This window comes from Bubalus kerabau, chromosome 11 (assembly GCF_029407905.1).
Source record: "Bubalus kerabau isolate K-KA32 ecotype Philippines breed swamp buffalo chromosome 11, PCC_UOA_SB_1v2, whole genome shotgun sequence".
In the NCBI taxonomy this organism is placed as follows: Eukaryota; Metazoa; Chordata; class Mammalia; order Artiodactyla; family Bovidae; genus Bubalus; species Bubalus kerabau.
The window spans coordinates 18,877,558-18,902,761 of NC_073634.1; the positions used below are offsets into that span (position 1 = coordinate 18,877,558).

At 38.6% G+C, this 25,204-nt stretch overlaps 1 protein-coding gene and 1 non-coding gene across 17 annotated transcripts in view; both read left to right on the forward strand.

Annotated features, from left to right (window-relative positions):
* Positions 1–25,204, forward strand: part of LTBP1 (latent transforming growth factor beta binding protein 1) — a 458,508-nt gene that overhangs the window by 363,275 nt on the left and 70,029 nt on the right. For all 16 annotated transcript variants that reach the window (XM_055539766.1, XM_055539768.1, XM_055539765.1 and 13 more), the window contains one exon: positions 2,652–2,777. In XM_055539766.1, coding sequence (XP_055395741.1) covers positions 2,652–2,777 — 126 coding nt within the window. The remainder of the gene's footprint in view (positions 1–2,651; positions 2,778–25,204) is intronic.
* Positions 18,706–18,777, forward strand: TRNAW-CCA (transfer RNA tryptophan (anticodon CCA)). Its single transcript has one exon. It is a non-coding gene; the product is annotated as a tRNA-Trp (tRNA).

The window sequence follows — 25,204 nt, forward strand, 5'->3', positions numbered from 1 at the left end:
TTCCATGCTCCCATTCAACTTTATAGTTATTTGTCTTGGTTTCTGCCTCCCCTATCATACTGTGAGCTTCTCTACAGTATGGGCCCTGCCTACTCAACCATCTTTTAGGAAACCATTAGTAAAAGTTTTTAATTGAATTTAAGATGGACTTGAAATTTGTTTTTTTATTTTGCATGGGGTATAGCCGATTAACAAATAATATTGTGATTGTTTCAGACGAATTCTGAAGGGACTCAGCCATACATATACCTGTATTCATTCTCCCCCAAACTCCCCTCCCGTCCAGGCTGCCACATAACATTGAGCTGAGTTCCATGTGCTATACAGTAGGTCCTTGTTGATTATCCATTTTAAATATTTTAAATATAACAGCGTGTACACGTCTATCCCAGACTCCCTAACTATCCCTTGCCCGCATCCTTCCCCTGGCAACCATAAGAACATTCTTGAAGTCTGTGAGTCTGTTTCTGTTTTGTAAGTAAGTTCATTTGTATCCTTTATTTTTAGATTTCACATAAAAGAGATGTCATATGATATTTCTCCTTTTCTGTCTGACTTACTTCACTCTGTGTGACACTGTCTAGGTCCACTCATATTGCTGCAAATGGCATTATTTCATTCTGTTTTAATGGCTGAGTACTATTCCATTGTATGTATGTACTCCATTAAAGATGGACTTTTAAGATGATGTGTTGAGGGCCTATTTGTTGTTTAGTCGCTAAGTCATATCTGACTCTTCTGCAACCCCATGGACTGTAGCCGCCAGGCTCCTTTGTCCGTGGGATTTCCCAGGAAAGAATACTGGAGTGGGTTGCCATTTCCTTCTCCAGGGGATCTTCCTGACCCAAGGATCAAACCCATGTCTCCTGCCTTGGCAGGTGGATTCTTTACCACTGAGCCACCAGGGAAGCCCGAGGACCTCATTAGTAAGAAATGACTTCAGAAGGACAGGAAAATGACCTTAGTAGGGCTACTTCTTGGATGGTGCCTAGGACATGTGATACCTTTATGACTCCAGTTGACTAAGAGAACCTTAATCAATCACTGTTCAGTTAGAACAGAATGGACAAAACCGAGAGTTTTTGGTGAACAAGTATTCGTAATACACTCTTTACTTGCTCTACTGGGAGGTGGACTCAGAGTTAAAATATGAAGTTCTTTTGAATAAGCAGTCAGTGTAAGAGGGGACACAGAGGAGACAAACAGCAGTTAAGATGCAGTACATACAGGCAGTCATGTGAGTCAGCACCATATACATTGTCCCCTTCAGGTGCTCTTAGCCAGCATCATTAGGACTGCTTTGAAAGAACATTCAGTTTAGTTCAGTTCAGTCACTCAGTCGTGTCGTACTCTTTGTGACCCCATGAATCGCAGCACGCCAGGCCTCCCTGTCCATCACCATCTCCCAGAGTTCACTCAAACTCACGTCCATCAAGTTGGTGATGCCATCCAGCCATCTCATCCTCTGTCGTCCCCTTCTCCTCCTGCCCCCAATCCCTCCCAGCATCAGAGTCTTTTCCAGTGAGTCAACTCTTTGCATGAGGTGACCAAAGTACTGGAGTTTCAGCTTTAGCATCATTCCTTCCAAAGAAATCCCAGGGCTGATCTCCTTTAGAATGGACTGGTTGGATCTCCTTGCAGTCCAAGGGACTCTCAAGAGTCTTCTCCAACACCACAGTTCAAAAGCATCAATTCTTTGGTGTTCAGCTTTCTTTACAGTCCAACTCTCCATCCTTACATGACCACTGGAAAAACCATAGCCTTGACTAAATGGACCTTTGTTGGCAAAGTAATGTCTCTGCATGGATACCAAACAATTCCTGCGGTATTAGCATTTAGAAGTACATCATCACCCTGGCTGAAGGGAGCATAATCTTCTTCACTGAGGACAAGCATAGTATGAGATGGTCAACACACAGTAGTCAGCACAACTACAGCATGAAGTGTACGTGAGTCTTAGTAATAAGCAGTACCAACTCTTGGTGGTGTTGAGTACCACACTAAGCACTGGATGCTCATCCATAATTTCATCATCACAAAGCTGCGCGAATATTAAAGGCCACGTTTTTCTTGTACTTTATTTCTTGTATCCATTTTCAGTGAAATAGATTGGAGTCAATTTCCTTTGTATATTCAGACATTTGAGAAGTGACATTTTTGAGTTAAACACCGTTAGACTTGTCCAACCTTTCCCTTAAGTTCACTTCCCAGGGATGGATAGTCATGGACTTGAGAAGACATACAGGCCACAAGAGAGCTGTTTTCATGGTGGTGAAAGAAGATGAAGGAGAACACAGTATTCGTACTGAAGAATATTTCACGAAAGACTCAATTTATTAGATACCCTCAAGACTCTAATATATATATATATATATATATATTTTAAAGGGTACCCTTGTTTGAGCCTATAAACTTGCTCTTTTTAGGATAAAAATGGTGAACATTGGCTATTTCCTATGATTCAACCCAAGTAATTTCTCTCTCCTGACAGTCCAGCTTGTCTTGTGGTCTGGTGTGTATACAAACGGTGTAGTGTGCCACCAAATACACGTCTGGCCATTTTGTAATAGATTTTGCTTCCTGTCTTATCTGATATCATCAGAAAGCGAAGCAGGTTTTTTTCAAGTATGTGGAACTCTTCTTGATTCCAGATATTAATGAATGTGAACAACCTGGACTCTGTGGTCCTCATGGAGAATGTCTGAACACAGACAGTTCTTTTCACTGCATCTGCGAACAGGGTTTCTCAATCTCTGCAGATGGACGCACGTGTGAAGGTAAGATGAACAATAAGACCTCATGTAATTATTGCATGATAAAGCAGAGAGGAGATGCCTTTCTATTTTAATCGGCACAGGCTCTGAGACACTGACAGGCACTCATGATTTAGGGCCTTGGAGCACATGTGCACCGAGGGGACCCCTCCTTGAAATGCAGCTCAAGGTGGCTAGGATTTACAGACAGGATAAACTGCTATTATACTGGTGAAAATACTCACAGGTGATTCCATGACTGGTACTGAATTAATGAGTCAAAATGTGCAGGAGGTGATGATTTTAGGTGCATGTGGGAGATAGAAAGGAAAATGGAGCAACATCCCTGATGTAACCCAAGACTCTGTTGATTTTGATTATGTTTCATATAGATCATCTGTATCATTCTGTATATAAACATGCCTTGCTTGATTTTTCTCTGTACCATTGTCAGCAGAGATTTTCCAGAGTTATTCCTTTAAGATCCTTTGCTCTGAACCAGTATATTTTCCTACCTTTCAGTATTTATTATATCCTAGGAGCAAATTAAGTTGTAAGACATTAAGATAACATGTTGGCTTCCTATTGGCAACCTCTTTATGTTTGCAGGGCCGCAGCACTGGTTATATACATAAGATTTATATTCTTGATGACTTATGATAGTTTGATAAATTGAAGAATAGTTCATCTGAGCCTTTATAAAAGTAAACTGAGAAGAGTCCTGTAATTATAATTTTTTTGATTTTTAATTTTTTTGACCTTTGAGAATCTAGGTTATCAAAACCCAGCTCTGTTTTAAAGAAGTATGAAAGTTCTGTTCTGGGCCTGTGATAGGACTTAGTGTCTTTGCTTTTAAAAAGGAGTGGAGCAGGAAGTGTGTTCTCTCCTTACTCACACCACAGTGGAATCAAGCCGAGGACCGGCAACCAGGTTCATCTGAAACGAATTATTTTATTGAGAAGAATAAACTGATCTTATAAAAAGCAGGAGATTGTTGAAATTGCTCTCCTGCTGAGTAGACAAAACATGAATGCCAGATTTGGCTTCAAGTGAAAGAGAGATAGTGCAGGGTAGGGTTTAAAGATTATGAGGGGTTTTGAAGTGATCAAAAGTGGGGAAATGGAGAAAAACATCATAAAGAAGATGCCCATGAGAGATTTACTCCATGTTTCAGTGGTTTGAGTTTTAATTAATTTTATATTTAGAGCTCTGAGACTAGAGCTCATAAGAAAGAGCATGCATGCTGGCCTTCTGGGGGGATCACAGAATTCCCTGGTAGAGAGGATAGGGTGCTAGCCGACTTGAGTGACTGAAGACGTGAAATTTGCAGAATGTTCATTTCCCTGCTTTCTAGAAGGGTGCAGGCTTGCTTCTTCAGCTAGCTGTAAAACATGGCTAGTAAGGTCTTCCTTAACTGAGAAATGGTCCAAGTTACAGATAGCAGTAGCCGTGCCATGCAAAAACTGTATTTTAAAAAAATGTATAAGTTATTTCAAGTGCTCACCAGTCACCATATACCAGTATAAACATACTCACGTTTGTTTTTTCTTTTGTACTTTTTCTTTAAATCTGTGTCTTTTAAAATCTTTATTTCTGCAACTCAAGAGTTATATAATCACTGTGACTTAGTTGCAGTTCTAATTTGTTTAGGCATTTACTTGGCGGGGATTTGAATTTTAAACTGTGTTTTTAAAAAACTTCTAGGGCTTTGTAAATTCCTGTACTTTAGTATACAGTCTTTGACCCTTGTTCCATATTTTTTACTCCACAATCTGGACAATTTTTACACAAGTAATAAAGCAGATACTTTAGAATATTGTGCTGATACCTGGCAGTATAACTAGAAAGCCCCCTCATTATTAGGCATGTTAATCTCTTTCTTGAATAAGCTTTGCGAGATTTTCATTTTTTATGGTCTTAATCCAGTGGACTAAACTGGCTCAAATTTTCTTTCATTGGACTTAGTTTGAAACTTGTGACAGTAGCAGTATGTCTTGATTCTACCCCTGGCAGTGGTGGAGGACGAAGCCAGTCCTTGTGATTGGGATTTAGCTATGGAGCTGATGTGTATGGGATTTGAATTAACACCGAGAAGTGGCTGGCACTCTTGCTTCGTGCCCATCCATCAGCTTACCTCCTAACTTCTAATTAAAGCAGCTGAAGCCACATGGACACGAGGGCTGGCATACCTTGCTTCAAGCAGGGCTGAAGGAATCCCGCCCAGCGGAGGGGAGGAGGGCCCTTCCCTAATCCCCCATGACTTGGAGAGTTGTCTGCATCTGTTCACAGATATTGAACCATAATGAAGAGGCAGTCTGTCAGTATCAACTGTCTCAGGTATCAAGGAGCAGGATCGAGTCTTTGAGAATAAAAACCACCACTGGCTCCATCCTTTCTCTTATGCTGCTCTGGGAGCACGCATGCGGGAGAGGATGGAGAAGCATCTTGTTTTTCCCACATGAGATAAAAAACAAGTGTCAGTTGAACTTGGAATAGGAAGTATGTGGTGGGTGTGCAGCTATTTGTTTATTCATTTGCTCAGTGACAGAGTGCCTATCTCGCGCCAGGCACTGTTAGTGTTCTGAGGGCAAAATACACCCTGTTCTTGTCCACGTGGAACCTACATTCCAGGAAGAGATTCGGGGATAAATAAGTAAATAGTGCATATTGAAATTTATGTTTTTGTATTTAAATAATATAGCATGGTTCTATTTAAGGATATAAAAAAGTACAGGGTACGGCATGTCATGTATAATCTATAACTCACAGAGTTTTTTTTTTTTCCAAGTCCTACCTGTGAATGTCAGGAAAGTACAGGGAAGCAAGGCCCTTTTTATTTACTTCCACTTCTGTAATTCTTTCTTTTCTTCTCATAACTGTGGTTCCTCTCCTCCTGCCACCCACCTTTACACCCTCTAGCCAGAGATTGTGTAGGAAAGCAAAGGAGACTTTTGACTTTTTTCATTCAGCTCACTGTTTTATATCTTACATTGGCTTATCCATTTGTTTTAAACAGTCCCAATTCTTTGGTTCCTTTATTTTCCCCCACTTTTTAAATTACAGAATTCAAATTTGCTTGATAATGAAATATCAGTGCAGGTTCATAGGAAAAATATGTATCCTCCCATTTGTAAGCTGACTCAGAGTTTCGTTTCTTCATCGGCAACAGGATGTGAGTGAGTGGGAAGGAGACTGGGGAAACTTGTGACAGTCAGAATCCTCAGTGTCACCATGTCCGTGCTCTGGCCCCCCTGAAGAAATGCCTCCTGGCCCTGACTTGGCATCTCTCTGTTCAAGTGCCTCTGGGAGGGCTGCTCTTGGCCAGGAATGGCTGTGCTCTCCCAGTTGGCCGTCCATGTCAATTGAGACCTTGCATGACAACAGATGAAACTGGGGACATCAGGCATCTCTAGACTCCACTGTGGTTTCTAGTCTTTTCGCATAGTACACTGGCCACACTGATCTAGCAGGGACCCCAGAGGAGCCTAGCGGCACAGAGGGACATCAGTGACTTATGGAACCTGGTTAGTCATGACGAACTAGGGCTCTAAACTATGACCAAAATCACTCCCTAAAATCATGTCCTTTAGAAAGCATCCTTGTTCATTCATCCATTTGACAAATATTTATTGCATGTCTACTATATACGGGCCACTCCTAGGAACCGGGGTGATGTCTCTGAAGAAAGAATAGCTCCACTTGCTTGGAGACAGTAAACTAATGTCAGCTACATAATATGCTATAAAGTGGTAAACCCCATGAAAGACAGCAGAGTAATGAGGATGTGAGGGCTAGAGCAGAGAACGGAAGTTACCAACTAGGGTAGTCACAACTGGCCATTCTGCCTCTATAATGTACATTACAGAGAAGGCAATGGCACCCCACTCCAGTACTCTTGCTTGGAAAATCCCATGGATGGAGGAGCCTGGTAGGCTGCAGTCCATGGGGTCACTAAGAGTCGGACGCGACTGAGCAACTTCACTTTCACTTTTCACTTTCATGCATTGGAGAAGGAAATGGCAGCCCACTCCAGTGTTCTTGCCTGGAGAATCCCAGGGATGGGAGAGCCTGGTGGGCTGCCATCTATGGGGTCGCACAGAGTCGGACACGACTGAAGTGACTTAGCATAGCATAGCAATGTACATTAATGAAAGTACTGCCAAAATTGTGTCCGAGTAACAGATGGAGCCATATTAAGTGCTTTTCTTTTTCAAACTGGTCATCGACTGGCTAAGTGATAATAGCTGTCGATGAATAGATCGGAGGATGTGAGATTGTCTGCTGAAGGCCTCTTTCCAGTTGCCAACACATGAGTTCTGTTGTCCAGACGGGAATAAAAGATCATAGCATAATACCAAGAGCAAGCCCGATGTGAGTTATGGGCTTTGCTTGATAGTGATGTGTCAGTGTAGGTTCATCAGTCATAGCAAATGTACCACTCTGGTGTGGGTGGTTGACAGTGGGAGAGGCTAGGGGAGGGGACGGTTTTGGGAAAACAAGGGGAATAAGGAAACTTCCTGTGAAATTTTATTGTGAACCAAAACTGCTATTTAAAGTCCACTTTTAAAAATCAGACATTCTTGAAATTAACCTGAAAAAAAATTAATTACTTTTTGTCAAAAAAAAACCTTTAAGTTCAATTCTGTATTCGGCTGCTTTCTTTTTCTCCTCTGAATGTTGTTTGTTTCTTATTTTTCAAAAAAGCACCTCAGATGGAGTATGTGATCAGGAACTTCTGCTCTCACATTCAGAGCATCTCCCATATTGATTTAAAAATTGAGAACTGTAGGATTGGAAGGGGACTTTTGGAACATTGAACTAAACTCTGAAACCCAAAGCACTCAAGTCTTACTGTTGAATGGCTATAGTCTCTAATCCTGTAACCTGTTTAGATATCTACCGTAAACCGCTTCTTACTAACTCATTCATTTGGGTGGAAAAACACAGCAAATACAAGTGATAAGGATGGCTGGCTTCATGAAGTTCACTGAGAACAGTGATATCAGAAAGATTAAAAGAAGTTGGGTCCAAACTCTTAGATCAATTTTGTGTGTGCTGGGAACCAGAAAATACACGAAGGACAACCTTTGCCAAATCAAAGAAAGAAAAATGAACTGGGAGTGAGTGTGGTTTTGTTTTCAGACTTTGAGGTACATTTTCCACGAGCAGTGTAGAAAGAAAGTATAAAACCATGTTGACAGCACTCCAAGGCAGTTGGTGGTTTTGTGGCATGGAGATAGAACTTGATGTCTATCACCAAAGAGAAAATATTTTTGAAAATGACTTAGCCAAGTAGGACATTGAAGTACCCTGACACAATAATATATTACATCTGGCTACTTGGCCCAAAGATTTTTAGGTTTTTTAGTACTTTTAAGCTTGGAAAGTGAAAAAAAAAAAAAAATCTAGTAACAGAATACAACCAGAGTATTTCTTTTCTAAAGACAGGGAATTTAGCTTAACAACAGGATCCTTTCCCTCCCCTGTGTGAAAAAGGATCAGACAGCATTCCAGGTAAGGAAAGGAAGTGGCCTCTAGCTATAAAGGCTACTGTTCTTCACACTCACTCCTCCTGTGAATGTACTTCTGCAGAAGTGAATGAAATGGATGTTTAAATCATTAGGGAGAGAGCTGAGGAAATCTTGCTGGAATAAGCTGCTTTTGGACCTGGAATACATATTTTCCATGCGTTGCTTGATTGTCCTCCATATATCAACATTTTTATAAAGAAATTCACAATGGTGGCAAAAAAATTCAAGAGCTCTTCCTAAGCCTTTTATCGCTACTGATCTTTTCATATCCCAGAGCTATGGAAAATCATTTGTTCATCGAAGAAGTAAACACTTTTCCTTTCAGCCAAAAAATAGACATGAAGCTTCCAGAAAGGGCAGTCTGTGAACAGGCAGGCTGCCCCTCACACCTTCTGCTATGTCCCTCAGCTCATGTCTGGGTGCCGAGAGCTTCTTGCATCTATTTTGATGAATCTTTGGATGTCATCAGTAACCCAAGTTCTCATGGAAGAACTATATCATGGAAGGTTGTTGTCAATGATACTTTTGTACTTTAGACCTAAATTGTAATGCTTAATATATTGAGTCCAGAATCAGTTACTTTGTAGACATCTAACAGAAAGTATGATGTGGTTGTCTTGGACACCCTGTATGAGTGTACTGGAGAAACTTCACATATCTGATTTCATAAGTTTATTAAAACAAAAGCAGTAATAGTAATAGCCAGCATTCACTGAGTTCTTTTTAGGAGCCAGGCACTTATGCTAAATGTATTGTACCTATTTTCTCTTTTAATTTTCACAACAAACATATAGGTAGGTAGGTTAAATATTAATTTGTTTGCTTTGGTTGCAATGAGCAGCTTAAAATAAGGAAATTTATTATACTAACAAGAAGTACATTGATTGTTACCTCTCATCTACTATAGGTCTTTATTTAATGTCACTTTCTCAGTAGGTCCTTTTTTTTTTTTTTTTTTTTCATTTTTTTGAAGTATGGTTGATATACACAATAATGTGTTAATTATTGCTATACAGCTGTGTAATATTTAATATCAATGTTGAATATTATTCATATTCAGTATCCTGTGATAAACCATAATGGAAGATCTTTTTCATATTCCTTCCCATTATGGTTTATCACAGGATATTGAATATAGTTCCCTGTGCTGTACATAGGACCTTGTTGTTTATCCGTTCTATATATACCTGCTTATCCCAAACTCCCAATCCATCCCCCTCTCACCCTCTCCCTTGGCAGCCAGCAATCTATCCTCTATGTCCCTGATTCTTTCATAGATAGGTTCACTGTGTCATGTTTTGGATTCCACATGTAAGTGATATGGTCAATATCATATGGTATTTGACTTTCTCTTTGACTTACATTTAGTGTGGTGATCTCTTGTGTCCATGTTGCTGCAAATGGCATTATTTCTTTTTCATGGTCAAGTAGCATTCTATTGTATATATGTATCACATCCTCTTTATCTATTCATCTGTCAGTGAACCTTTCTCTAATCATCCTTTTCTCACCTTTACCCACTCCCCACATTTCTGTTTTCTCTCTCTTTTCTAAACTACCTTATTCTACTTCTTTGTCTTGTTTATTGTCCAATCTTTCTGCTGGACACTAAGGCTCATAAGATGTGAATCTTTGTTTTGTTCATAATTTTGTGCCTTTGAGAATGTTAGGTAGGGCTGGTAAAAATTGGGATGGCCAAAAGAGTCATTTGGTTAGTGAATGTGTCAATAAAGTTCCTAATGAAAATGAAAAATATGTCTTATTTTTACTAAAAATCAAAGAAACTTTTTGGCCAACCCAGTACTTCATGAATGAATGAAGGGACTTAGTGAAAAGCCTTCCCTATTTTTTGAAAATCTGACTCCTAAAAGCACACTCCCTAAATCACACTCTGCTTGGTAACTGGGTGCAGCAGTGGTAACGAGTTGGGCTGTGGAATTCGAATACATGGGCTTGAATTCTTGCTCCAGCACTTTAAAGTTGTGTGGACTTGACTCACATGAGTCATATATCTCAGTTCTGCATTGCATAATAAGCATAAAATACAGCACCTACATTTTTTTGTAGGAGTTTTTGGAAGAATTAAGTATGTCAATGGGTGTTGGCAAGTATTAACACACACTTGGAATGGAGTTTGGTCTCTAGAACATGCTCGATGGATGTGAATTATTGTTAGTATTTTAGCACTTCTTATACTGACACCCTAGTTATTGCCATGTGTTTCCCTTGATATGTGGGTACCTAAAAGGAAGGGGGCATTTAAAACCTATTTATTTTTATTTGATCTGTGCTTAGAAAATATGCAACACACAATTGTATATTGTGAATTAAATAGTCTGGCAATTCAAAGTCCAAGTCTGGATATAAATTAATTACTACTATATTTTTTTCTACATTTAAATCCCAATTTATTAAAGTCATGTAGAATATGGTTCAGTAACTCATTTATATATAATTTGCTTTAATTCCTCACCCTTTATTTTCCCTAAGCATTCCATATGACTGACTTTCCCTGTTTACTCCCCAAGTATTTCAAGTTTTTAAGTGTTTGATGCGTCAGTTGCCAATAAACTGATCGTTCATGCTAACACTTGTTTGCATTTAAGTATCAGCATTGTTATTTCTAGAGGTACTATTTTCTGTGGTTTCAAAACTCATCTTTATTGGCATCCTGTATGAATATAGAAAGAAAAATTATAATAGTAAAAAAATGGGAATTTTTTTGGCTGCTCTTATATTGCCTCTGGGGCCTAAGTGTCAGAAAGATGAATCTGGGGTTTGATGTGTTTGGCCTGTGGTTAGGGTTTTCTCCCAGTCTCACTGGCAGCACCTCTTAGTGTAAGAAATACTATATGAAAAGAGAAAATGCACAGCATGGCTCTGAAGTTAGAATAAGATATTATATGTATTTTTAGAACAGCTCAGGTGTAGAAATGTAAAACCATTAAATGAATGCAAAGATAACCCAAATGGTTATAAATAATATGTTAAAACAAAATTCTTGTCATTTAAAAAACTGAAACCATGGGAAAATGCAAGATATGTATTTCACACATAGTATCTTTTTCACGTAAATTGTGGTAGAAGAAATAAGCAATTAAAATTTGGGGAACTTTTTTGAATGGCCTTGGATTTATTTGGAGAATTTATTAAAATTCCCCACTTATGTGATATTTGTTACATGACAGTAAATTAGAATTATTGTTTACCTTTGGGAGTATAAAAAGTTTTTTTTTTTTTAAAGCTTTCTTATTCTCTATAAATTTTTAGAAATTGTGTGTGTGTGAAATTCAAATACTTCTTAAATTTCTGTTTTTATATAATAATCTGTCAGCCTATCACAGGAAGAAATAAGAAAATGGCTTTTTAAGTTCAGAAATCACTTTGCTTCTCTTTCTCTGGAAAGAAACACGGATGATTTATTGCATTTATAGCTTTTGCTTTTCTAAAAAGAAAAAGTTCTCGGTCTCTGATTAAAAATATACTACTCTTCAACTCGGAATTTTTCCTTAGATGTCACAGATACTCAGTTTGGGATTTGCACCTATAGTACCGAGGTTTTATCACAATTGAACAAACATCTGGCCCTTGTAATGGTTTCCTCAGGCAGCACCTCTCTGCTCCACTCATGTCCTCTTCTCTGAGGGGGACGATCTGAACCCAGTGCAAACTGGAGGCTTTCAGGGATGTTTAACGACACAGATAACCTTTCCAGCTGCAGAACCTGAGCTTTGTGGGCTCCCTCCATGAGGAGAAGTGGCCACAGATCCCTTTCCCCGTTTCCTTAGTCTTTCACTGCTGTTGCTTGATAAAACAGTTCGAAATGTAAAAGCCAAATTATGCTTCTTCAGTTTTGTTTTGTTTTTTTAAGCAGTTGATTTAAAATTATTTCATTCATGAGGATTTTCATCCTTGGCCTTAGTCTGAATGATAGAGATAATCATTTTCTGTACATTTATTCCACTTCCTTGTCTTCAAAAGCCATATGGAAATGAGAAAAAGGGACATAATGTAAATATTTGAAAAGTTCTTAAGAGTTTTTTAGATCTTCAGAAAAAACCCACAAAATTTAAAAGCTCATTAATTTTATATTTTATCCTCATGCAGAAAGACATTTACTAACTGCAGTAATTTTAAACTTATGAAAGGGCATGCAAGTTGCAGAAAGAGAAGAGAACTAGGAACCTACTCTCAGCAGTTCAGATGCGCTTGGGAGGGAGTGTTGCCAGTGAAGGCCTAGGGAGCTGGACTGACCTAGTGTTTCATCATTAATGCTTAGTAGTTAAATATGGCCTCCTTTTCACATATCACATGTATCGGTCTTCCATAATTTCTAAAACCATGTGTCCTAGAACATTAGGATTTCAGTCCATTCTGAACATATATCAATGCTGTGGTAATTCTAAAGAAGAGATTAAAAAATTCATTCCATAGTAACTCTCAAACACCTTCTACAAGACAAAAAATAGTAGCATAGTCTGGACAGTATTCAGTTGATTCCCTTGACTCACAGTGGATCACATAGAAATGATAAAATTTTAAGAAAATATGTATTGTTACATTGGTTCTCATTTTCACCTGTATGAAAAAAAATTGACTTCATTTGCATATGGAGGAAATTGAAGTTTCAGAGAATTTCAATGACTTACAATGGACAGATAGGAAGTGGTTACCAGGATTACTACTCAGTCCCTTAATATTTTAGTCTAATAAGTCTTACCAAGGGGAAAGCAATAGAACAAGCTTTTGAATGGTTAAGATTGTCTTTAACCAGGAAATATAGCAGTGTGGGGAGAAGGCAATGGCACCCCACTCCAGTACTCTTGCCTGGAAAATCCCATGGACGGAGGAGCCTGGTGGGCTGCAGTCCATGGGGTTGCAAAGAGTTGGACATGACTGAGTGACTTCCCTTTCACTTTTCACTTTCATGCATTGGAGAAGGAAATGGCAACCCACTCCAGTGTTCTTGCTTGGAGAGTCCCAGGGATGGGGGAGCCTGGTGGGCTGCTGTCTATGGGGTCACACAGAGTCGAACACGACTGAAGTGACTTAGCAGCTTAGCATAGCAGTGTGGACAGGCTTTTTTTCTTTCCAGTAGCATTTTTAATTGCTTGAAATATATAAAGAAAAATGAATCAATCATAGAGCACTTTTGGTAAACTTTCAGAGAATGTTGGTAGCAAGCCCCCTGAACCCTCTCTCAAGCTTCTTTCCAATTATTACCCATCCCCTCCTCAATACCCACACACAGAAGTACCCACAGTTTTGTCTGCATTACCAGGTCTTTGTTGTGCTTGTTTTGCATTATATTCATAGAATCATGTAGTAGTTACCCATTTGTCTCTGGCTTATTTTGTGCAACAGTATGCTTGTAAACTTCACCTGTGTTACATGTAGCAATACTTCATCTTCACATATTTCTTTGTATGAATATACTACAATTATGTAGCCATTCTATTGTTGATGGGCATTTGGATTACTTTGGGACTGTTGTAAATAAAGCTTTAGTGACTAATCTTGAGCATGCCTTTAAATTGACATAATCACTCATTTCTGTTGGATATTACCTGGTTGTGTACTCTTGTATTCTTGCCTGGAGAATCCCATGGACAGAGGGGCCTGAAGGGCTACAGTCTGTGAGGTCACAGAGAGCTGGACATAACTGAAATGACTTAGCATGCGCACATGTAATTTATAGGTCATAGATCATATGTATGTCTCATTTTCATTGCCAGTTTTTCAGACACTGCTACCAGCTAAGTGTGAGACTTCCAGTGCCACATCTTTATCAACAGTTGGAATGGTTAGCCCTTTTAACGATTAGTCATGCTAAGTAATGGGATCTCGTCATGGTGTCAATTTGCATTTCTCTTGTGAGGATTGATGTAGAACAAGTTTTCATACCTTTATATTGGCTCTTTCAGTATTGTTTCATTTGTCTGCTTCTATATAACACATCCCTTCCAAAGGAGATGCTAAATACAACAATCCTGTCAATGGTAACTTCAGATGAACCTTAATTTTAATGAAGTTTCTAGTATTTTGATTATTTTGAGATCAGTACTTTTTGTGTTTGTAATCTTTGATACTCTTTTATATTTTCTTCTGAAAGCTTTATTTTATATTTTACATTTGGAACTGTCCTTGCCCTGAAATTGATCTTTGCATATGGTATGAAATAGAGGTCAGGATTTACTTTTTTTCTTAAATGGATTTCCGTTTGGGTCATCACTGTTTGAGAAGCATACCCCTTTCTCGCTGATCTACAATGGTAACTCTGTCATGAAACATGTGTTCAAATGTACATTGGACTATTTCCTCCTTCATTCTATCCACAGGTTTATTTATCTACCCTTGCACTAGTAGCATACTGTCTTAATTATAGGAAATGTATATATAAATTTATCGTATAGCTTTATGTATATAGCTTTATAGTAAACTTAAATATATGGTGCTGTAAATTCTAAATTATAGTATTTTGTTCTTCACTGAGATTGTCAGGCCTATTCTTGGCCCTTTGCATTTCTATGTAAGTTTTATAATTAGCTTATTGATTTTCACCAAAAAACAGACAAACAAAAAACCAAAACTCTAGGGATTTTGATTGGAATTGCATTGACTCAACAGGTTAATTTGGGAAGTTTCATATTTTACAATATTGAGTCTTCCAGTCCACAAATAAGACATATCCTTCAGTTTGTGTAGATTTTCTCTCATTTACTGTGGTGTTTTGTTGCAGTTTTTGTGTGTACAAAAACATTGTACAGTCTTGCACAATGTATTTAGACTTATGCTGAGGTTTTTAATATTTTTTATACTGTTGTAAATGGTATTTAAAGTGGTTTTTAACCCTTATAATTGTTTACTAGTGTATAGAGCTACATTTGATTTTTGTACATTGACCTTGTATCCATGACATTACTGAATTTACTAATTTGTGGTAGTTTACCTTCAGATTCTTTTGGATTTTGTACATAAACCATTATGTTATAGCTGAAAAAGTGTTACTTCAGCTATTTTAAAGTTAGTCTTATTTTTCTTTCAATAATTACACCTTTTCTTACCTGATACTTTCTAGTACTTCTACTACATAGTGGTAATACACTGTAAATGGTGTTGTTCATATCATCTATAACTCCACTGTTTTTTGTCTGCCTATTACATAATTTACTGAGGGATTATTTTATAATCTTCATTGTTATGGAGATTTATCTGTTTCTGATTTTAGTTTGCTGGATTTTGTTTTATATATTTTCTGGCAGTCAAATTAGATATAGAATTTTTGTATTTTCCTGGTGGATCGAACCTTTCATCTCTTTAAAGTGTCACTTTTTCTATCAATGCATCTTAGCTTTAAATCTATTGACCTTTAAATCGACTATATCTTTCATGTGCTTTCTTTCAATTAGATTTTACACAATGTATCTTTTCCTATATTTCTGTATTATTATAGTTAAAGGTTCTTTCTCTTATAAAAAGGATAAACTAGTTTTTTTCTAATTCATGTATACAATTCACTTTGTACACATTTAACTACTGGTATTTGGAAGATTCAAATCTGTATCAACCTCTGTATTCCATTTGTCTCATCTCTTTGTTCCTTTTCCTTTTTTTCCTACCTCTACATTTTAGAGTATTTTCTATTATATCACTCCCAACCCTGTTTTTTAAATATGTTTTTGAAAGAATGCTTTCCTATGATTTTTTAAACTGAATAATGAATGAAAGGAAAATAAAATGCACCAAAAGTTAAGTTTGGGATCTGAAACATATTGGCCTAAGTTCTACTTTCACATAATGGAAAGTGAAATTCTATACAGTACTTATCTGTATACAGTAGAAAAGTAAAATCTTCAGAGAGAAAATATTTATAGCTGGCAGTTTACCATTTATATTTGAGGAAGGGATTGGCTCCAAACTGTTTATTTTTCATTCAACAGAATCTCTGAATTCATGTACAGAAGACTGTAATTATGGCAGGGTCTCCAGAGATTTTGAAAGGAAACAAATATAGCTTTGTATGCCAAAAAAAAAAAACTTGTTTAGATTAAAAAGCACCTAAAGATCTTTTTGTTTGCTGCATTGTTTTCAATTGCAGCTGCAGTTGTTGAAAATTGCTATGGTTGTATAACTTAAAATATTTCCTAACTTAATAATGATCAGCAGCAATGTCTCTTTTAAAAAGTAATTTTTTAATCATTTCAAGCAAAACAGTTTATTTTAAAATTTAACAGATTATTTTAAAATTCAACATTCAGTGTCTTAATTGTCGACTAGAAGAATTATTTAAACATTTCAAGTTTTTCTTTTTTTATTTTAGAATATTTATGAATGTCTATTCTAGTTTTACACAGTTTTACTTCACTCATTGCTGTTAGAATGTAGAATATACCAAGATACATATTCAAGTAGAATATTTTTTGCCTTCATATCTTCAGATAGTTGATTGCAAACAAATAACTTAAGAGTAATATGTGTTTATTGTGAAAAACTTAGAAAATGATGAAAGGTAAAAAAAAATTTGTCAACCAACCAGTGACTATTTGGTCTATTTCTTTTTTATAGTTTTCAGTATTTAAATGTTATAGTAAGATCATATACTATTTATCTTTATTTTCATGATATTCATATCTTCTTAATTTTTGCATAGTTCCATCATATGATTACACCCTACATTTTTAAATATATGCTCCTAATTCAGATCAGATCAGATCAGATCAGTCGCTCAGTCGTGTCCGACTCTTTGCGACCCCATGAATCGCAGCGCGCCAGCCCTCCCTGTCCATCACCAACTCCCAGAGTTCACTCAGACTCATGTCCATCGAGTCAGTGATGCCATCCAGCCATCTCATCCTCTGTCGTCCCCTTCTCCTCTTGCCCCCAATCCCTCCCAGCATCAGAGTCTTTTCCAATGAGTCAACTCTTTGCATGAGGTGGCCAAAGTACTGGAGTTTCAGCTTTAGCATCATTCCTTCCAAAGAAATCCCAGGGCTGATCTCCTTCAGAATGGACTGGTTGCATCTCCTTGCAGTCCAAGGGACTCTCAAGAGTCTTCTCCAACACCACAGTTCAAAAGCATCAATTCTTCCATGCCCAGCCTTTTTCACAGTCCAACTCTCACATCCATACATGACCACAGGAAAAACCACAGCCTTGACTAGACGAACCTTTGTTGGCAAAGTAATATCTCTGCTTTTGAATATGCTATCTAGGTTGGTCATAACTTTCCTTCCAAGGAGTAAGCGTCTTTTAATTTCATGGCTGCAGTCACCATCTGCAGTGATTTTTGAGCCCAGAAAACTAAAGTCTGACACTGTTTCCACTGTTTCCCCATCTATTTCCCATGAAGTGATGGGACCGGATGCCATGATCTTCGTTTTCTGAATGTTGAGCTTTAAGCCAACTTTTTCACTCTCCGCTTTCACTTTCATCAAGAGGCTTTTGAGTTCCTCTTCACTTTCTGCCATGAGGGTGGTGTCATCTGCATATCTGAGGTTATTGATATTTCTCCCGACAATCTTGATTCCAGCTTGTGTTTCTTCCAGTCCAGCGTTTCTCATGATGTACTCTGCATATAAGTTAAATAAACAGGGTGACCATATACAGCCTTGATGTACTCCTTTTTCTATTTGGAACCCGTCTGTTGTTCCATGTCCAGTTCTAACTGTTGCTTCCTGACCTGCATACAAATTTCTCAAGAGGTAGGTCAGGTGGTCTGGTATTCCCATCTCTTTCAGAATTTTCCACAGTTTATTGTAATTCACACAGTCAAAGGCTTTGGCATAGTCAATAAAGCAGAAATAGATGTTTTTCTGGAACTCTCTTGCTTTTTCCATGATCCAGCGGATGTTGGCAATTTGATCTCTGGTTCCTCTACCTTTTCTAAAACCAGCTTGAACATCAGGAAGTTCACGGTTCACATATTGGAAGCCTGGCTTGGAGAATTTTGAGCATTACTTTACTAGCGTGTGAGATGAGTGCAATTGTGCGGTAGTTTGAGCATTCTTTGGCATTGCCTTTCTTTGGGATTGAAATGAAAACTGACCTTTTCCAGTCCTGTGGCCACTGCTGAGTTTTCCCAATTTGCTCCTAATTATGGAGATATAAACTCTGTCCTTTGTTGTTGTTGCTGCTGTTTAATGCTTTATGAAGAAACTTATATGTAAATATTTCTTTTCATCAATTATCCTATCCCTGGAGTAGATTCTAAGATGTTTAATTATAAGATCAAAGAATATTAGCAGCTTTACTGGTCTTAACAACATATGAGAGCTCCTTGCTTTCCAGAAATGTACCAGTTTCTGCTTCCACCAGAACCCAGTGAGACCTCCTATCTTCTAACACTCTCTCCAAAAAGAAACTCACATTCATATTTTCCTCTGTTAATTTGATAAGAAAATAATTATCTCATTTAATTTGCTTCCCTGGTGGCTCAGAGGTTAAAGCATCTGCTTCCAATGCGGGAGACCCAGGTTCGATCCCTGGGTTGGGAAGATCCCCTGGAGAAGGAAATGGCAACCCACTCCAGTATTCTTGCCTGGAGAATCCCATGGTCGGAGGAGCCTGGTGGGCTACATTCCATGGGGTCGCAAAGAGTCGGACATGACTGAGCGACTTCATTTTCACTTTCTTTTCATTTTAACTTCTTTTATATTTATCTCCTTTTTCTTCTGTGTGTGTGTGTTTTTTTTTAACCTACCTGAGGTGTTTTTCTGGATCTTCCCTGGTGGCTCAGTAAAGCATCCTACCATGTGGGAGAACCAGGTTCAATCCCTGGGTCGGGAAGATCTCCTGGAGAAGGAAATGGCAACCCACTCTGGTATTCTTGCCTGGAAAATCCCATGGATGGTGGAACTTGGTAGGCTACAGTCCATGGCATCACAAAGAGTCGGACATGACTGAATGTTTTTCTGATTTATGTGTGCTAAGGAAAATAATCATTAATCTGTGCTTTACAAATGTTTTTCTCATTCTTTAACTTGCCTTTTAATTTTATAATGCTGTTATTTCTTTTGTTGCTTTCTACTTGGTCATTTTCCCTGTCCTGTTGTGAACAATTGTATATTTATATTTCTTATAGTATTTTAATCTTTGTGGGCTTTTTTTTTTTTGTATTTAAATCTTTCATATATCTGAGATATGAAAATGAATGTTTTCTTGCCCATCAGTTTGTCCTTTTATCTTCATTCTAGAAGAGTGTTTTAAGTTGGCATTTGAAAATTTCAAATACAAATTCTTACATTATAAATTCTACTTTTTAAACTGTCTTCAGGGCAGCTTTAATTTGACTGTTGTTCTCCGATGGCATGGGAAATGGCTAGGTCATTAGTGTTTTTTCTAGCCCAGCCCCGTTGTGTGTGTGGTTCTTTCTCCTGTGCTGTGGCCTTGAGCGCTCAGCCCTGCATTTTGTTACTAATATCATCACTTAAGATCTTCCTAATTGTTTAGTGAGGGGCAGGAAGAGCCTGTGTGTAGATACATTTTTTGACTTAAGGTTGGGTCAAAATGCTCCCAAGAAGGTCCAGCTGAGTCTAGAAGAGCTTGGAGGGCAAAGGAAGATTATCTGGATGAAAAAATAGGGCATGAGAGCTGCAGGGGGAAAGGGAGAAGAGTGTGTCTTGGCAGAAAAACGCCATGAGCAAGGACTTGGAGACACGAAATACTGTATGGGTTTTGGGACCTAGTAAGTCGTCTCAGTTGCATGTGTGAGATGGGGGATAAAGTGATGCATGAGATACAGCTGAAGAGGTCAACAAAGGCTAGATTGTGAAAGGCTTGCTTGCTTTTGTATTCAACGGTATTATGTTTAATGTTGCCATTACACACCTACTATGTGCCAGACTTTGTTCAAGGCTATGGACGCACAGTGATTAGCAAAACAGATACGGTCTCTGCCCTCTAGGAAATGCATGTGCAGGACGCAAGCAGTAAATACTCAAATAAGTGTTTCAAAAAACACATGACCACATATCATTAAGCTGCTGCAAGGGAAAGAACAGTCTAGTCAATGAGAGGAGGGAAAGCTCATTCATTTCACCTGAAGGTCTCTTAAGACAGAGCATTTGAGCTGAGCCCTGAGGAGTGAGTTACCTGTGGAAGAGTGTGGTTGGGTGGAGTTGTAGGAAGGGCAAAGGCTCTGAGGCAGGAAAGTACTAGGAGCTTTCAGGGAAGTGAGAATGACCAAAGCCTGGTGCTTGGAGGGAGGCATAGTGAGGGATAGACCGAAGAGTCAGGAACGGAATGCACAAACCCTCACAGGAAACATTACGAGTTTGAATATCATTCTAAGAATAACTGAAACATACTAGCAGATTTTAAGTGGGACTGTGATAATATTCCATAATTTCTAAGATGTGTATTTTTTCACATTTTAATATAGGACTGTTTCTTTCAGTTGATGTAATTTGTTTAAAAATGAACACTAGGAAATAATTGAATTTGCAGAGCTCTTTTATGTTTTGGTGGTATATAAAATAAACTCTTGGGTTTGATGTTATTCAATACTCTATGTTTTTAAACTGTATGTTGCCCAGGGTACTGTTTGGAAATGGGATTAAAAGGGCAAGAGAAAAGTAAGGGCATATTCTTAGATGTTGTTCAGACCAGACATATTGGTAGCTCAGACTAGAGCAGTAACAGTGTTATGGAAAGAAATGAACAAATCAAATGTTTTGGAGATAGACCCTGGTACTGGATTAGACCATAGTGTTGGCTTGGATGAGGGGAAGGAGGAAATGGAATATTGAGGATAGATCCCTGGTTCTGGAAGTAACAAGTAGGTATTTGGTGGCACTATTTCTTCACGTGGTGAAAGATGAAGGAAAAATTTTAAGATCAAAAGTATCATTTGTGTGTATTGAATTAGAGTTGCCCCTGAGATATCCATGTGGGTGTGACAGTCAGATAATTGGATCAAGTTAGATCTGATGTTTAGAAAAGAAGGTCTTTGTTGGAGATTCGAATTGAAATCTCAGATATAGATGGTGTTTGAAGCTATTAGAATGGATGAGGCCATCAAGAGAGACCATGGAATAAGAAGAAAAGAAGGCCTAGGACTAAGTCCTGAGAAACATAGTTTGGGGTCAAGTAAAAGAGAAAGACTGTGGAAATGTGTCCATAGAAAACCGAGGGGAATCCAGTGGAAGAGAGTACTTTAAGAAGAGGAGAGTTGTCAAGTGCATTAAATACCACTGAGTGTGATGTTTTTTGCCACACATCAGCATGGATCAGCCGTGGGTATACATGTGTTCCCCCATCCCAAACACCTCCTCCCACATCCCTCTCCCCCCATATTCCTCTGGTTGTCCCAGAGTACAGACTTTGAGTGCCCTGCTTCATGCATCAAACTTGCACTGGTCATCTGCCTACATATGGTAATGTATATGTTTCAATGCTGTTCTCTCAAATCATCCCACCCTTGCCTTCTCCCACTGAGTTCAAAAATCTGTGTTTTACATCTGTGTCTCCTTTGCTGCCCTGCATGTAGGATCATCATTACCATCTTTCTCAAGTCCATCAGTTCAGTTCAGTTCAGTAGCTCAGTCGTGTCCGACTCTGCGACCCCATGAATCACACATGCCAGGCCTCCCTGTCCATCACCAACTCCTGGAGTTCACTCAAACTCATGTCCATCGAGTCGGTGATGCCATCCAGCCATCTCATCCTCTGTCATCCCCTTCTACTCCTGCCCCCAATCCCTCCCAGCATCAGAGTCTTTTCCAATGAGTCAACTCTTCACATGAGGTGGCCAAAGTATTGGAGTTTCAGCTTTAGCATCAGTCCTTCCAATGAACACCCAGGACTGATCTCCTTTAGAATGGACTAGTTGGATCTCCTTACATATATATGTGTTAATATACAGTATTTGTCTTTCTCTTTCTGACTATTTCACTCTATATAAGGGGCTCTAATTTCATCCACCTCATAGAACTGATTCAAATGCATTCCTTTTTATAGCTAAGTAATATACCATTGTGTGTATGTACCACAACTTCCTTATCCATTCATCTGCCAAAGGACATCTAGGTTGCTTCCGTGTCCTAGCTTTGTAAATAGTGCTGCAGTGAACATTGGGGTACACAAGTCTCTTTCAATTCTGATTTACTTGGGGTTTATGCCCAGCAGTGTGATTGCTGGCTCATAATGGCAGTTCTATTTCTAGTTTTTAAAGGAATCTCCAGACTATTCTCCACAGTTGCTGTACCAGTTTGCATTCCCACCAACAGTGTAAGAGGGTTCTCTTTTCTCCACACCCTCTCCAGCATTTATTGTTTGTAGACTTTTTGATGATGACCATTCTGACCTGTGTGAGATGATACCTCGTTGTGGTTTTGATTGGCATTTCTCTAATAATGAGTGACATTGAGCATCTTTTCATGTGTTTATTAGCCATCTGTATGTTTTCTTTGGAGAAATGTCTGTTTGGGTCCCTTGCCCACTTTTTGATTGGGTTGTTTGTTTTTCTGGTATTGAGCTGCATGAGCTACTTGTATATTTTGGAGATTAATTCTCTGTCAGTTATTTCATTTGCTATTATTTTCTCCCATTCTGAAAGTTGCCTTTTTACCTTACTTATAGTTTCCTTCATTGTGCAAAAGCTTTTAAGTTTAATTAGGCCTCATTTGTTTATTTTTGTTTCTATTTCCATTACTCTGGGAGGTGGGTCATAGAGGATCTTGCTGTTTTATGTCACAGAGTGTTCTGCCTATGTTTTCCTCTAAGAGTTTTATAGTTTCTGGTCTTACATTTAGATCTTTAATCCATTTTGAGTTTATTTTTGTGTATGGTGTTAGAAAGTGTTGTAGTTTTATTCTTTTACATGTAGTTGACCAGTTTTCCCAGCACCGCTTGTTGAAGAGGCTGTCTTTTCTCTATTGTATATTTTTGCCTCTTTTGTCAAAGATAAGGTGTCCATAAGCATGTGGATTTATCTCTGGACTTTCTGTTTTTTTCCATTGATCTATAAAGACCTGTATATAGAAAACTATAAAACATTGGTGAAATAAATCAAAGATGACACAAATAGATGGAGAAATATACCATGTTCTTGGATTGGAAGAATCAATATAGTGAAAATGAGTATACTACCCAAAGCAATCTATAGAGTCAGTGCAATCCGTATCAAACTACCAATAGTATTTTTCACAGAACTAGAACAAATAATTTCACAACTTGTATGGAAACACAAAAGACCTCATATAGCCAAAACGATCTTGAGAAAAAAGAATGGAACTGGAAGAATCAACATTCCTGACCTCAGACTCTACTACAAAGCTACAGTCATCAAGACAGTATGGTACTGGCACAAATTCCTTTAGATTTTACAAAATGATGACCTTATCAAGGGCCATTTTGGTGGGGTCCTAAATACTGGAACCACCCAAGAGCAAATGAGAACAAGCAGAATAGTCCAGAATCTTGGCTGTTAAAAGGAGTGAGAAATGTGGCTCTAGCTGAAGGGATTGTGTGTGTCCTGAGGCCCTATTTAGGATGATAGCAGGAAATTTTATTAATAGATCCTGAGGGAATGATCCAGTAGACAGGGAAAGAGGGCAGTAGAAGATACAGGAGCAGAGGGGTCAGCTAGAAAAGCAAATAAACTGAGAGTTGAATACGGATGAGTTCCAGGGGCCATGTGGCAAGGGCCTTTGTACTATTACCCCTGGAGAAAACCTGAAGGGGCTTTAAAAGTGAAAGTGAAAGTCACTCAGTTGTGTCTGACTCTTCACAACCCCATAGACTATACAGGCTCCAAAATCACTGCAGATGGTGATTGCAGCCATGAAATAAAAAAGACGCTTACTCCTTGGAAGAAAATTTATGACCAACCTAGACAGCCTATTAAAAAGCAGAGACATTACTTTGCCAACAAAGGTCCATCTAGTCAAGGCTATGGTTTTTCCAGTAGTCACGTGTAGATGTGAGAGTTGAACTATAAAGAAAGCTGAGTGCTGAAGAATTGATGCTTTTGAACTGTGGTGTTGGAGAAGACTCTTGAGAGTCCCTTGGACTGCAAGGAGATCCAACCAGTCCATCCTAAAGGAAATCAGTCCTGAATATTCATTGGAAGGACTGTTGTTGAAGCTGAAACTCCAATAGTTTGGCCACCTGATGTGAAGAGCTGACTCATTGGAAAAGACCCTGATGCTGGGAAAGATTGAGGGCAGGAGGAGAAGAGGACAGCAGAGGATGAGATGCTTGGATGGCATCACTGACTCAATGGACATGAGTTTGAGTAAACTCCGGGAGTTGGTGATGGAGAGGGAGGCCTGGCGTCTTTGGGACACCAAAGAGTCAGACACGACAGTGACTGAACTGAACTGATACTATACAGTCCATGGAATTCTCCAGGCCCAAATACTGGAGTGGGTAGCCTTTCCCTTCTCCAGGGGAACTTCCCAACCCAGGGATTGAACCCAGGTCTCCTGCATTGTAGGCAGATTCTTTACCAGCTGAGCCACAAAGGCTACTGGAGTGGGTAGCCTATCCCTTCTCCAGCAGATCTTCCAGACCCAGGAATTAAACCAGTGTCTCCTGCATTGCAGGTGGATTCTTTACCAACTGGGCCATTTCAATAGGTTAATCATTCTCTCATTGTGGAGGATAGGTTTGGAGTTGTAGTGAGTGGCTGAGAGCACAAACCTCATTGGCATGCCTTTGCAGGAATTCAAATAATAGTGAGGAGGCCCTGAGTAAGACTGGAGAAGAGGGGAGAGCTTGGAGATGAACAGAAGAGAAAATCAGAGGAGCTCAATGCTTGTACTTTGGGAGGTGATCAAGGATGAATCCTATGTCGTTGGATATGTTGACTGGGATGGTGATGATTGTGATTTTAGGGTGCTTTTCCATTAGTCTGTGTTTAACTCTGACTGGTTAATCTGTTATCCATGTATTGATTGATTAAAATCAGAGCAAATTTTT